Source organism: Otolemur garnettii, unplaced genomic scaffold (genome assembly GCF_000181295.1).
Source record: "Otolemur garnettii isolate 467f Iridium unplaced genomic scaffold, OtoGar3 scaffold00018, whole genome shotgun sequence".
Classification (NCBI taxonomy): Eukaryota; Metazoa; Chordata; class Mammalia; order Primates; family Galagidae; genus Otolemur; species Otolemur garnettii.
The window spans coordinates 15,413,524-15,428,594 of record NW_003852413.1 but is presented as its reverse complement, the minus strand read 5'-3'; the positions used below and the strand labels follow the sequence as shown (position 1 = coordinate 15,428,594).

Sequence of the window (15,071 nt, the reverse complement as noted above, 5' to 3'; positions counted from 1 at the left end):
GGCCCAGGCTGGATTGGAACTCACCAGCTCAGGTGTATGTGGCTGGCGCTTTAGCTACTTGAGCCGCAGGTGCCGAGCCTCTTTATTTTATTGTTTAAGAGACAGAGTCTCACTTTATTGTCCTCAGTAGAGTGCCTTGACATCACAGCTCACAGCAACCTCCAACTCCTGGGCTTAGGTGATTCTCTTGCCTTAGCCTCCCGAGGAGGTGGGACTATAGGTGCCTGCCACAACGCCTGGCTATTTTTTTGTTGCAGTTTGGCCTGGACCAGGTTCAAATCTGCCACCCTTAGTATATGGGGCTGGCGCCCTACTCACTGAACCAGAGGCACTGCCCTGTTTGTGCTTTTTAAACATAATATAGCTCCAGGCGTGGTGACTCATGCCTATAATCCCTGTACTCTGGGAGGGCGAGGCAGGTGGATTGCTTGAGCTAGTGAGTTCAAGACCAGTGTGAACAAGAGTAAGACCCTATTTAAAAAAAAAAATGTAGCCCAGCGTTGTGGTGGACGCCTGTAGTCCCAGCTACTTTGGAGGCTGAGGCAGGAGGATCACTTGAGTCTAAGAGTTTGAGGTTGCTGTGAGCTGTGAGGCCAGGGCACTCTACTGGGGCAAGACAGTGAGCCTCAGTTTCAAAAATAAAATAAAATACTGTAGCAAAGTTTTAAACATAAATACGTTAATAGAATTTTTTTTTTTTTTTGCAGTTTTTTTTTTCTTTTGGCCGAGGCTGGGTTTGAACCTGCCACCTCCAGCATATGGGGCCAGTGCCCTACTCCTTTGAGCCACAGGCGCCACCAGTAGAAATTTTTTTTTTTGGCTGGGGCCAGGTTGGAACCCACCATCTCTGGTATATGGGGTTGGCGCCCTATTTAATGGAAGCTGCCTCTGACAAATTATACTCACACCATGAAAAACTGTAAAACTGCTTACCTCCTTTAGTGGACTGCAAAACAGCTTTTTTATCTCTTATGTTCTGTTTAAAGTAGTTTCTCTTATACCATAAAGCACTGCATTCTGGCCAACAGTTTTAGTTGCTGGGTTGTCAAAGTATATTCCCCATCCTAGAAACTCAGAAGTCCTGGGTCTACCCTTGGGGTATACTTACATATTTTAAGCCAGAAAAACACAGGCTCAAAGATAAGATTTCTCATTAAACAGAAAAACACTGTCTAACATTGTCTGTCTTTACCCGTAGTAGGGTAAAATATCAAATTTCTGGTTTAGGTTTGTTTTGCATCATGGCTAAAGTTATGAATGTCTGGATTCTTCTAAATAACAAATTTCTACTCTGCTTGTCCCATACCGGTTTGAACTCATGAGAGTACCAGGCATAATCTCCCCAGTGATGTTGATTGCAGTCCACTTTAGGTAACATTAAACACATCAAGTCTTCATGCTTTGGTCAACCTGTTTCTATTCAAAATTTCAACTTAACATTTGTATTACAAAGTGATTATGGGCTGGGTACTGTGCTAGGGATTGTTTCATGATTAATGTATGAGTATAACATTTTTGAGTATGCAGTTCTCACAAATTAATGATTAATTGTATATGCAAGGCTTAAATTTTAGAAAGGGAGCAATGGATAGGGTTTTAATCAGAAAAATGGTATGATCTACACAAAATGAATAGAAGTTAACAAATACTCAGGGTGGGGGGGATATCATGGAATTCCTGATGAAGGTATCCCTGCAAGTTTATTGTTTTGTTAACTTTTGTCATTTTGTGAACAAACTACTGTCTACAGTGGGATCCCACGGTCTGAAAGGGTTGTGTTTTGCCAATTTTTCACGAGTGTGGTAAAATTCTGCTTAAGCTGCTTTGTGTTTTTGTATAAATCTTACTAGAGGATGTTTTCTCAAGTCCGGTTATTTTGTTTCTTAAAGAAAGAAAGGGTTATGCCAGAAATTATTAAACATCATATTTAAGGCTACCTTCTTTATTTCTTAGGGAATAATCAGGCAGCAAGAAATTGGTGTTTTTAATATTTGTAGTATCATTGTTTTTCCTGTGTTTTGGAATAGGATTTCTGCAGTGTTATATCCATTTCAAGATATATGGCTTTCAGATTTTTTAATAGCTCTATATTCTGTGTTCAGGAGAAAATATCGTGAAAGGAGATAAAGAATCTATTAAGAATCTCCTAGAAATATTTGATGGGTTGCTGGAATATCTTACAGAACATATTAGTGAAACATCTCATGAGAAAAGTAAGTACAAGAATGGAAATTTGGTTTGATCTACATTATGTAATGTCCTTGTTGCCTATTTTGTTTATAGGAAGCAGAATCACTAAAACAGTATACCTGAAAATTTTAGTTGTAAATTTCCAATTCTTTCTGTTCCAAGTAGTTAGAAACTCTTGGCTAGGCTGTCATCGTGTTCTTCAATAACTTGAATGTTGCTTATAAATTACTTTCAAACTAATCTATAATTAAAAGGTGAATTTCTGGTGAAATTGTTTATAGTCCCATGCTTGCATAAAATTCCTTACTCCAGAATTTTCTGTCAAAACTGTTACCTATATTACAAATTTGAATGTTATTGAAGCATCAACAGGAAGAATTGGTGCCCTTTGTTTTGGAGACAAAGACCCCAGGCTAGAGTGCCATGGCCTCAGCCTCACAGCAACCTCAAACTACTGAGCTCAAGCAATCCTTCTGCTGCCTTCCAAATAGCTAGGACTATAGGCACCTGCCACAACACCTGGCTTACTTTACTATTTTTAATAGAGATAGGGTCTTCTATTGTTCAGGCTGGTCTTGAACTCCTGAGCTCAAGCAATCTTCCCTCCTTGAACTCCCAAAGAGCTAGGATTACAGGCATGAGCCACTATGCCCAGCCAAGGACTGCTGCATTTCTGACTTCAACCTACTCTTTCATGTTATGACAACTTGAATATTTTTTATTTTATTCTTTGAATAACTCAGTTCCTCAAATTGTGACAACTTACTGTGTGAAAGTTTTATGTTTTTAATGAAAATTATAAAGATTGACATTTTCATATTATTATCCAAAAGAGGTTGTTTAAACTCAATTAGCAGTGGCTAAGACTTTTTTATAATCTTTGGTTCAATAGATCTCACTTTCTAGGAACTTATTATAAGGAAATAATATAAAATAAGAGTCTTCATTGCATTGTTATTTATTATTTTAAAAAAAGGAGGGGGTAGGGCCATGTGTGGTGTCCCTTGCCTAAGATCCTCACACTCTGGGAGGCTGAAGTGGGAGTATCACTTGAGCTCAGGAGTTGGAGACCAGCCTGAACAAGAGCAAGATCCCTGTGTCTATTAAAAAGAAAAAGAAAAAAATTTGAGATGAAGTAAATCATGTTAATTAGTCATGGATGGGATAACATAGCACCTATTCTTATATTGGAAAGTTAGTAAACCTGTTTTTAGCAGCAGTAGTTAACAGCAGTAGTAGTTAACATAAAAGTTTTTAGCAGCAGTAGTTAACATAAATTCTTTGTTTTTAGCAGCCTACCTCAGAGTAAATGCATAGTAAGTATTAATTAATGTTATTAAAATGTTGCTTGGTGAATGCAGAAATAGAAAAAAAAATGAAAGTACATGCTTGAACTATGAATTTCTAGAGAAGTGCCCATATGTGGGAATATCCTGAGTGATCAATCTGAAGCTTAGGTTTTACCCATGTATCTCCTGAAATCACTGTCCTGGTGAATTACTGCTGCTGGTGAAAGTGTATATCCCTCAAGTATATTGTGGTAGAAAGGGTTTGGTGGTCTTAAAAGAAATTTCTTTAAAGCCATGACTGTCTGACTGTTAGCCTAAGGCAGACTGTCTCAGAGCATGAAGTAGGCTGACACAGTCATATTTTTTTGGTGATCTCAGTTGATTGGCTCAAAGATCCCGTACAGATAGAGAGATGTAAAGAATAAAAACTGAATCTGTTACCTTACTTTAAAGAATGAAACGGCTCAGCGCCTGTGGCTCAAGCGGCTAAGGCGCTAGCCACATACACCTAAGGTGGCGGGTTCAAATCCCCAGCCCGGGCCCGCCAAACAACAATGATGGCTCAACCAAAAAATAGCCAGGCATTGTGGCGGGCGCCTGTGGTCCCAGCTACTTGGGAGGCTGAGGCAGGGGACTCGCTTGAGCCCAGGAGTTGGAGGTTGCTGTGAGCGTGATGCCACAGCACTCTACCCAGGGGGATAGCTTGAGGCTCCGTCTCAAAAAAAAAAAAAAAAAAAAAAGAAACATTATGGATAAAACTGTAGACCCTGTTTTTTTTTTTTTGTTGTTGTTGTTGTTGTTTTTTTTAAGAGAAAGTCTCACTTTATTGCCCTTGGTAGAGTGCTGTGGTGTCACAGCTCCCAGCAACCTTCAACTCCTGGGCTTAGGCAATTCTCTTGCCTCAGCCTCCCAAGTAGCTGGGACTACAGGCGCCCACCACAACGCCCGGCTATTTTTTTTGTTGCAGTTTGGCCGGGGCCGGGTTCAAACCTGCCACCCTCTGTATATGGGGCTAATGCCCTACCCACTGAGCCACAGGCACCACCCAGACCCTGTTTTTTTTAATATCTTTTTTCTTTTTGAGATAGAACCATATTCATCTAGGCTAGAATATAGTGGCCTGAGCTTAGATCCCTGCAACCTCAAACTCCTGGCCTCAAACAATCCTCCTACCTCACCCTCTTGAGTAACTGGAACTACAGGTGGGCGCCACTGCACCTGGCTGATTTTTCTGTATTTTGTAGAGATAGGGTCTCAAGCAGTCTTCTCACCTCTGCTTCCCAAAGTGCTAGGATTACAGGTGTGAGCCATCGAGTCCAGCCCAACCTTGCTTTTAAATCAACATTCTTATTTTTTTGTTATTCAAGTAATACATGCTCATCAGAGGTGATGATTTAGTTGTTTGTAATTTCACTTTCATGAGAGCCCAGTCTACCAGAACAGGTTGGGAGTACTCACTGTGTTTACTTCTCTCTGCCTCTTGTATAGAAGGAGTAGGAATAACTTGGGAATTTGGGGTATTACCGTTTTTATTCGTTCTGAACAGGTGAAACTGACAAGTATTTTACAGACTCTCATCGAGGACAAACTTTGGAAGAGCGAGAAAGTACTAAAGAATCTAAATCATCATGGAAAAGAGTTTCTTTTGGGAGGTATCACTCAGTCTCCTTGAATTTAACCAAAACAAATTATGGCTTTTTTAATGAGATTAAAATTGCACATAATATATCAGGATAGCGCCAAAGTTAATGTGAAAATTTCACTAACTTCTCATATTTTAAACCTTCCTGAGGGAGTTTTAAGACCCTTCAGTTATATATAATACCTAATTCTCACTAGTAACTACCTTACTCATTTTTATGTTTTTCCTTTGATCATCAAAGTAGTTCATCTTCTTGCAGAAAATGTGGCAAAGTAGAGAAAAACTTTTAAAGCAGAAAAAAAAAAGATATATCATTCAGAACTAAATAATTGCTATTAATATTTCCTTATATGTTTAGTCCTTTTTACTGTTTTTTTTATTGAATTTAGTCATATTGTCTATATAGACTTGTTTCTTGCATTTTTAAATTTAACATTAAGTCTTCTGAAGTTGTTAAGCTCTTTGTAATAATTTTTAATCACTATATAACATGTCATTCATACAGTTTGAAATACATACCATTTATATACCAGTCAAGACATGATAAGCATCAAAAGGGATAGTCTTTTCCTATTTCTTCCCTAGCAGTGAGCAGTTTGAACACTTACAGGCTAGCTGCTTAAAGCAGCTCACAGGTCCTCTGAGGAAGGGCCCTCTGTGGTTGGGCTGGGTGCTGAGTGAATGGGGGAACTCTTTCAGGTGCTCCTCGTCTGAGGCTGTAGGTCCGACTTGGGATGGAGATGAAGCAGAATCTATGGGTGAAAGTATTAGACTTGGAGACACAGCACACACCTTTTCGCTAAGAAGTAATGGTGAGTAGTTAAACTTTAAATATTATTTAGTATACAACTATAAAAAATGTAAATAGTTAATACATAGGAATATTTAAAATTGTGAAAATAGGGCTGGGCACGGTGGCTCACGCCTGCAATCCTAGTGCACTCTGGGAGGCCCAAGTGGATGGATCCCTTGAGCTCAGGAGTTTGAGACCAACCTAAGCAAGAGTGACTGACACCCCATCTCTAAAAACAGCCAGGCGTTGTGGCAGACACCTGTAGTCTCAGCTACTTGGGAGGCTGAGGCAAGAGAATTGCTTAAGCCTAAGAGTTTAAGGTTGCTGTGAGCTGTGATGGCGCATCACTCTACCGAGGGCGACATAGATTCTGTCTCAACCAAAAAAAAAGAAAGAAATATGAACAGTTACCTGAAATCACAGTCAAGTGGGGTCACAGATATATGGGTAGATGACTCCAAGGCAAATAGGTGGATAAAGGTTGTCATGTAATTTATGGTAGGTACTTGGGAAGAATGAACTGGTTTGACTCACTTTTTTCCATCATTTTAACACGTTTGAATACCCAGTGGTAAGTTTTCTCCCAGGCTTCAGGCCACTTTTCCAGCAGCTTACTGCTTGTACACAGTAGACCTGCATTTCTTTCAGGCCCCAGTTTTGAGCCTCCCACCTTAGCTTCCTCCCATCATCCTACTCTAGCTGCCTAGGTGCTGTGCTCTCCCTGGGATGCTTTTCCTTCTTTTCTGTTCCTGGCAACTCACCCTCAAGTGCACAGCCTCCACCACCTGCTGTGGGCTCTGAGGCTCTTTGTTCCTGCAGGGTGATCTTTCTGTAACACCATTTACACATTGCATGGTGACTTATAGTTTGTCTCTTAAGTAAATTGAGCTCTGAGGGACAGTAGACATATCATATTTATTCAGCAAATACATATTCAGGGCCTTCCCTGTGCTAGGCAGGGGTGATATACTGTGGTAAACAAAACAAATCCCTGCCATTGTGGGGGCAGCTGATAAATTATATAATGAAATTATTTGTATTTATTTTAGTATTCCAAAAGTTGGCAAAACACCAGGCTACAATATTTTTTGGATGGACTAATGAGAATGCTAGAGTGGAATTAGGTATATTAACCTAGGAATCAAATGGCCTTCCTTCTCATCCAGATTCTGCTACTGGCTTGTAATTATGGACAAGACTCTTACCTTTTCTGAGCTCCAGTATTTTCAGGTGTGAAATTAGAATTGGAGTAACCCATCTCTAATGTCCCTTTCAGTGTCAGCACTCTGATTCCAAGAAATAGACATTGTGTTTCAAGGAATTATGTTCAAAGAACTTAAGTCTGGAAGGTCTGGTAGTAGACCAAAGATAGGCTTGCCATTGGCATAGGCAAAGTGATGGCATGATCAGAGTCACTTGTTGGTAATGCAGAAATATTTCTGGAAGGAAGAAGATCAGATAGATTGATGGGAGATGGAAGGACAGTGATATTAGAAGTGGGTTGTATGATACCAAATGCTATTTAAAAATAATCACATCTTTCTATATAGAGAGGAATTGTGTTTAAAGGTAGTGGAATTAAGGCAAAGGAGAAAAGATTGAGTAGAGACATGGTTTGATGTGATAAAAGTGTGTATAGAAGCTTCTTTTGATATTCCATTTAAGATGTCTAGTAAATGTCCTATACATTTATAGGCATCTGATAGAAGCTTCAGTTTCTGGACTATAAATCTATGTGGTGCTAGCCAAGAATCTGCTATCTCTTCATACCCAGAGACATGCCCATACAACAGCATTTCTACAACTTCAGCACATGGTGTTCTGAGACATAATAATGAGACATAATGAGACATAATAATGAGACAATAAAAAGACTTGGCTTTTTTTTTTTTTTAAGACAGAGTCTCACTATGTGGCTTTTGGTAGAGTGGTAGAGTGCCACAGCGTCACAGCTCACAGCAGCTTCAGCAGCTTCAAACTCTTGGGCTTAAGCGATTCTTTTTGCCTTAGCCCCCCAAGTAGCTGGGACTACAGGCATCCACCACAATGCCTGGCTATTTTTTCATTGTAGTTGTTGTTGTTTGGCAGGCCCAGACTAGGTTCGAACCTGCCACCTCTGGTATATGTGGCTGGCGCCCTAGCTGCTGAGCTACAGGCACCAAGCCTAAAACTTTGCTTTTAAATTGTATAAATTATTTTGGGATACAGAACTACATCTTAATGATATCTGATAGTTATTAAAAATAATTGAAATTTATTTAAAAAAAAAAAGAAATTATTGAAATTTCATGCAATTGGACCAACATAGTTTTTCCAATGTTATGTTATTACTGAGTTTTATTCTTAAATATAAAACTCTTATACTGTAGTATTTAGTTATTTTGGTAGTTAAAATTTTTACCTTTAATATTTTCTTTCCCAGGTGCCCAAAGTTCTAATGAAACATACTCTAAAAAAGCTTCAAACTCACCAACTTCTAAATCACATGAAGATGTGCTATACCCTCCTTCATCCAGTTTTTTATCCAAGAATAGGTCAATCTTTGCTGAGGACAGTAAGTATAATGGGTATTAGTTCTTTAGACTATAACTGAGTTGGGGACAATAATTCTTGGGTCAGTTACTACTGCTATTAGCCTTTTTACTTTTGTTGTTTTATATGAGATTCATTTTGGTTTTACATCTTTTTTTTTTTTTTGAGACAGAGTCTCATTTTTGTCTTCCTCAGTAGAGTGCTGTAGCATCACAGCTCACAGCAACCTCCAACTCTTGGGCTTTAGTGATTCTCTTGCCTCAGCCTCCCAAGTAGCTGGGACTACAGGCGCCTGCCACAACGCCCGGCTATTTTTTTGGTTGTATTTGTCATTGTTATTTGGCAGGCCCGGGCCGGATTCAAACCCGCCAGCTCTGGTGTATGTGGCTGGCACCCTAGCCACTGAGCTATAGGCGCCAAGCCTACATCATCTTTATAAAGATAAAAGTATACATCATCTTTTATAAAGATATAAAAGTATACATCATCTTTATAAAGACTTTTTTATAAAGATGATGTATACTTTTAATTATGAGTGATTTCTGCTTAAGATGGTCTTTGTTCGCATATTTTTGCACCCACGATTGTATTATCTCTATACCCTCCTAGGAAAAACTTTTTGTTTTTAAAGGACAATAAGAGTCTGTGATACATTAGTACATCATCTGCTGGTGTTCAGATTGTTAGTGAATGACAAAATACAGAACACGTATCTTGAAAAATATTGTCAGTCCTTATTGTTATGACTGGGATTTTTATATAGTAGTATCACATGGAATCATTAATGGGTAACTAGTTTTCTAACATGTTGATGAAGCATTATTTACATACCCATTCTTCAACCCATTTACATTGCTTTCAATTTTTTATTATTTTTAAATAGCTTTCAGGGAACATTGGAACATTTTAATGATAACATTAAAATTAAATCCTGGTTTAAATTAGGTCCCTACTTGTTTGATGAGGATGCATTCCTGGTTTAATTATTTTATGTGTTTGTGCTTTGTTTCAAATAAGTTGAAAAATTTCTAATTAGTGTGTGTGAACGTGTTTATTTAAGTATCTGTGTGTACATGTATAATTTCTTAGAATTGCATCGTAATACCCACTTTAATTTGTCTTACTAGTGGAAACCCCTTCTGTGAGTATGATTCCAAGTGCTAGGAAGCTAGGGGAGCCTATCCGAGCAGCTATTCCTTTACATCCACCCTACCACCCTTCAGAGCCTCGGGCACCCTGTCCCATAGGAAAAGAATACTTACGTTCAAGCCGCTGCTCCCTGGCCATGAATTCTACTGGAGAGCACACAGAATCATCTGTGGTAAGCGGAAAAGCTTGCTTTTAATTGGTTAGAAGCTCATATGTTTAAAGAGGTCTCTGCTAACGTAGTAATCAAACATACTACACAAGTCAGAGCATTGTACTTATTAAAAGTTACCTCTGTATATACCTGCATGTTCTTGTTCCAGGAAGATAGGGACAAGATAATTGTATTAAAACAGAAACTGGGGCCAGGGCAGTGGCTCATGCCTGTAATCTGAACACTCTGGGTGGCAGATGCAGGTGGATTGCTTGAGCTCAGGAGTTCGAGACCAGCCTGAGCAAGAACAAGACCCCATCTCTACAAAAACTAGCTGGGTGTTGTGGTGGGCACCTGTAGTCCCAGCTACTTGGGAGGCTGACACAAGAGGATCACTTGAGCCCAGGAGTTTGAGGTTGCTGTGAGCTGTGACGTTATGGCACTCTACCCAGGGCAAGAAAATGAGACTCTGTCTCAAAAAAAAAAAAAAAAGCAAAACAATAATTTACTCCTCAAAACAACTCTGATGTAGTTACTATATTTGTTTTCCATGAGGAAAGCTGATGGAGAGAGGTTAAGTTTCTTATCTGAGCTTACACAGCAATCAGAGTCAGGATTTTTACTCAGGCATTCTGGCTTCAGAATCCATATTGTGTGTCCTTAAATAATTTAGGCCAGGCATGGTGACATATGCCTGTTGCAATCCCAGTACTTCTGGCCAAGGTCAGAGGATCTCTTGAGGGCCAGGAGTTCAGGGCCAGTCTGAGCAATATGGCAAGACAAAGTCTTCAGAAAAAGAAAAAAAAAAATTAGCCAGGCATGGTACCATGCTCATGTAGTCCCAGCGACTTAGGAGGCTGCAATAAACTGTGATTATGTTACTGCATCCCAGCCTAGGTGACAGCTCTTCTATCTTTTGATCTGGGTGGCAGTTAAGTGGGCATATTCATTTTGAAATAATTCATTAAGCTGGACACTTACATTTTATTAAAAGTTTTAAAAAATGTTACAGTATCATTGCTATTTTCTAAAAAGTATGAAATTTAATTCTGCATTAATAGATGAAAAAGATATGAAGTAAAATTGAAGCTATCATTAGGAAGTATTTTCTAAAAGATTTCCTCTAAGTTTAACAAATTATTAAAAATATTAAGAGTTTCTGGCTCGGCGCCTGTGGCTCAAGTGGCTAAGGCGCCAGCCACATACACCTAAGGTAGCAGGTTCAAATCCAGCCCGGCACACCAAACAACAATGACAGCTGCAACCAAAAAATAGCTGGGCATTGTGGCAGGTGCCTGTGGTCCCAGCTACTTGGGAGGCTGAGGCAGGAGACTCGCTTGAGCCCAGGAGTTGGAGGTTGCTGTGAGCTGTGATGTCACAGCACTCTACCCAGGGCAACAGCTTGAGGCTGTCTCAAAAAAAAAAAAAAGTTTCTATTCATATTTGAAGAAGTTTCTTCTTTGTTTGAACTGTGTCCATTTTGAACAGCTCTTATTGACTTCCTTGATACAAAAGATAACAACTTGAATATTTTCCCCTTGTGGTTTCATCGTTTTTTTTCTTGTCCAGGTATTTTTGTAACCCTTGAAATTTTGTGTTTCAGAACCTCTCAGTTGTTTATTTCAGTGGCATCCTGAGCCACACTTTTTCTTTGAGCACAAGTTTATAGACATTGCTCTAATCATGTGGCATTGGGTGTCAGTGGAGTATTTTCACTAATGCATTTAAAAGCAAACATGGAGATTGAAGGGACCTGGCTTTGTGCCACAGGTCCTCCTTTCCCCACTCCCAGAATGTTTGTATGTGTCGTCGTTGTAGCTTTTTCAAATCAATGTTTTTCTGTTTTTAATAGGAACCAGATAACAGAGTTTTCTTAACTTCCAAGTTGCCCAAAGATACATGGAGTGAACAAGAAACATACCCAGCTCAGGTCCAAGGCCCTAGGACTAGGAAGCTTCCCAAAGGAAAAAGGTAACATTACTACAGGCTTCAGTTTTTATAATCTGTTTGCAAAGGGATTTGAAAAGTAAGGTGTATATTCTCCAAATTTAGCTGTGGAGACCAGTATGAAATATTTGTTAAGGCATGTAGTATAGTTATTTTAAATTAAGTAAGAAATATCTAGCTGCTTAAGTGTCTTATGGTCACTTATTACAGAAAAGAAAACAGAGCTGCAGCCTCATCCTGGGATTCACCTTTCCCCCAGAGGCCAAGAAAGAGATTAACAGAACAAGAATTACATGCAGTATCAGAGAAACTTTATCAACGGCTCTCTGAACTAGATTGGGCAAGTCTTACTTATTAAAATCTGTATTGAGAATGCTATGGATTAGGGTACATAGAAGTGGTCTCCCCACTGAAGGTAAGGTATTGGAAAATGAATTGTGTCTTACTTACTATGAAAATGTTCTGGCTTGGAGCCTGTAGCTCAGCAGCTAGGGTGCCAGCCACATACACCAGAGCTGGCAGGTTCAAATCCAACCCCGGGCCTGCCAAACAACAATGACAAATAGCCATGTGTTGTGGCGGGCACCTTTAGTCCCAGCTACTTGGGAGGCTGAGGCAAGAGAATCGCTTAAGCCCAAGAGTTTGAGGTTGCTGTGAACTGTGACACCATGGCACTATGTGACAACCACATAGTGAAGACTCTGTCTCAAAAAAGAAAAGAAAATGTTCTATATATCAAGCAGGTAGGACATGAACAAGCATCTCTTCTCCTTTCATGATCTAACCAGATTTGGCACCAGTATATCCAAATTTTAATGATTCTGATGAAAACTAAATCACTTAACATGAATGATGTTAAACCATTTATTTACTTTATTTCATTTATTTTTTTTTGAGACAGAGTCTCACTTTGTTGCCCTGGTTTGAGAGCTATGGCATCATAACTCACAGCAGCCTCAAACTCCTGGGTTCAAGCGATCATCCTGCCTCAGCCTCCCTAGTGGGTGGGACAATAGGTGCCTATCACAATACCTGGCTAAATTTTATTTCTTTCTTTTTTTTTTTTTCTTACAGTTGGGCTGGGTTTGAACCCGCCACCCTCGGTATATGGGGCCCGTGCCCTACTCACTGAGCACAGGCGCCACCCAATTTTCTATTTTTTGTAGAGCCAGGTCTTACACTTGCTCAGGCTGGTCTTGAACTCCTGAGCTCAAGCAGTCTTCTCACCTTGTCCTCCCAAAGTGTTAGGATTACAGGTGTGAGCCACCATGCCAGGCTTAAACTGTTTATCTTTAGCTATACCTATATGGGTTCCCTTTGTCATTAAAGACAAATCTCGTATAAAATTGGATAGATGACTGATTTCTTACAAAATATTAATTAGGCTGGATGCAGTGTTTATGCCTATAATCTGAGCACTTTGGGAGGCTGAGGGAGAAGGATTGCTTGAGCCCAGGAGTTCAAGACCAGGTTGCGCAACAAAGCAAGACCCCATCCCTACATACAAAAATTTTCTTTTTACTTAGTTTGGCATGGTAGTACATGCTTGTAGTTCTAGCTACTCAGGAGGCAGACGGAGGAAGATTGCTTGAGCCCCAGAGGAGTTCAAGTCTGCAGTGAGCTATGACTGTGCCACTGTACTCCAGCCTGGGCAACAAAGCAAGACCCTATCTTTAAAAAAAATAGTAACCAAAAAACTAAAGCATAAGCAACATCTGAAAACATACTATTAACAGCCATTAAAGGAAGCTTTTTAAAGGTTATATCTGTCTACTCCTACCCATTTATGTTCTGTTGAAACCAGTGAAAGATGTTGAAAGAGTTTTTTCAATAGATGTTAAAAAGTGCCCTGGGTGATCGAATTAAAGAAAAGACTGACCATAAAGAAGATATTGGAAATGAAGAGATAGAGAGTGGAAATGAGGAGACACTATCTCAACACAGTGACAGCATCGTGGAGTATGGGCCAAAGAAGCCCAGGCCAGGTACTTATCCCAGAGAAGCTGAGAATAGGGATTCTCATGTGAACTACTTAGGCCGCTCCATTTATTCTTAATGACTTTCTTTCTCATCTTAAATATTTCAGAAAAATATTATCAGACACCTAGATTTTCACCATCTAGAAGTAACAGATGTTTATAATTTTGTTTGCTTTGGCCCTTTTGTGTTTAAGGAAACAGAAATTCCCTCTAGTCTCCTCACAGAGCTACTCTTTTTCCCAAACCTTGATCCCTATCTTGAAGTCAGTGTCCTTGTCTCTTACCTTCGTTGTTAAATTTTAACATTTTATACATTGTCTGAACGTGCTGTTTTCTGTTTACAAAATTTACATAGTTACTATATATATTGTTCTGCAGCTTCCTTTTTTCTGTGAACATTGTCTTGGAAGTCTGTGTTCATATTTACAAATCCAGTCTATGTATTTTAACTGCAGTGTAAATAAGTTCTTACAGTATACCCTTTTGTATGAGTATATATAATACTATCCATTTTCCCTATTCCTGGACATGTGATTGTTTCTAGTTCTCATTTCTACAAAAAATTCTGCAGTGAACAGCCTTTAATACATGGCAGAAGTTTCTCAGGGAACTACACCTAGTAGATTTCTGGATCATCTTCACCATTGCCAACTTGCCCACCAGAGTGACTGACCAGTCTATGCATGTATCAGCAGTTTTCGGTCTGCCTCTTCCTTGCAAATACTTCCTACTACTTGATCTTCTATTAATCAAATCTATACAATTATCCTGTATTCCACTAAAATTTTGCATATTTTATATTTAGTTTTATCTACTTTGGCCATCTATTGTTTCTTTGGAAACAGTCTTCTCTCATCCAAAAACTGCCTTAACCTTTTCAGTTGTTCTTTTAATCCTTCAATAATACTCTCTGGAGGTACCCATAGTTCAGTGGGTAGGAGGCCGGCCACATACACCAAAGCTGGTGTTCTAATCCGGCCCGGGCCACCTAAAAAACAAAAAAAGACAACTGCAAGAACAACAACAAAAAAAGAATACTCTTTCCTAGGCTGGGCGAGATGGCTCATTCCTATAATCCTAGCACTGTGGGAGGCCAAGGCCAGGTGGATTGCTTGAGTTCAGGAGTTCAAGACCAGCCTCAGCAAGAGAGAGACACCATCTCTAAAAAAATTAGCCAGGCATTGTGGCAGGTACCTGTAGTCCTAGCTACATGAGAGGCTGAAGCAGGAGGATTGCTTGAGCTTGAGGTTGCTGTGAGCTATTAACACTACAGCACTCTATCCAAGGCATCAAAGTGAAATTCTGTCCCCTCCCCCCCAAAAAAGAACATTCTTTCCTTCTTGTGATTTTTTTTTTTTTTTTTTTGAGACAGAGCCTCAAGCTGTCCCCCTGGGTAGAG

The 15,071-nt window shown here is 39.5% G+C and overlaps 1 protein-coding gene across 2 annotated transcripts in view; it reads left to right on the top strand.

The window, feature by feature from the left end:
• The window catches only part of CEP95 (centrosomal protein 95), a 32,375-nt gene that overhangs the window by 6,347 nt on the left and 10,957 nt on the right, over nt 1–15,071 (top strand). For both annotated transcript variants that reach the window (XM_003786193.3, XM_023511280.1), the window contains exons 4-11: nt 2,103–2,213; nt 5,026–5,131; nt 5,821–5,933; nt 8,337–8,468; nt 9,574–9,767; nt 11,599–11,717; nt 11,904–12,033; nt 13,528–13,678. In XM_003786193.3, the coding sequence (XP_003786241.1) occupies nt 2,103–2,213; nt 5,026–5,131; nt 5,821–5,933; nt 8,337–8,468; nt 9,574–9,767; nt 11,599–11,717; nt 11,904–12,033; nt 13,528–13,678 (1,056 nt within the window). The remainder of the gene's footprint in view (nt 1–2,102; nt 2,214–5,025; nt 5,132–5,820; nt 5,934–8,336; nt 8,469–9,573; nt 9,768–11,598; nt 11,718–11,903; nt 12,034–13,527; nt 13,679–15,071) is intronic.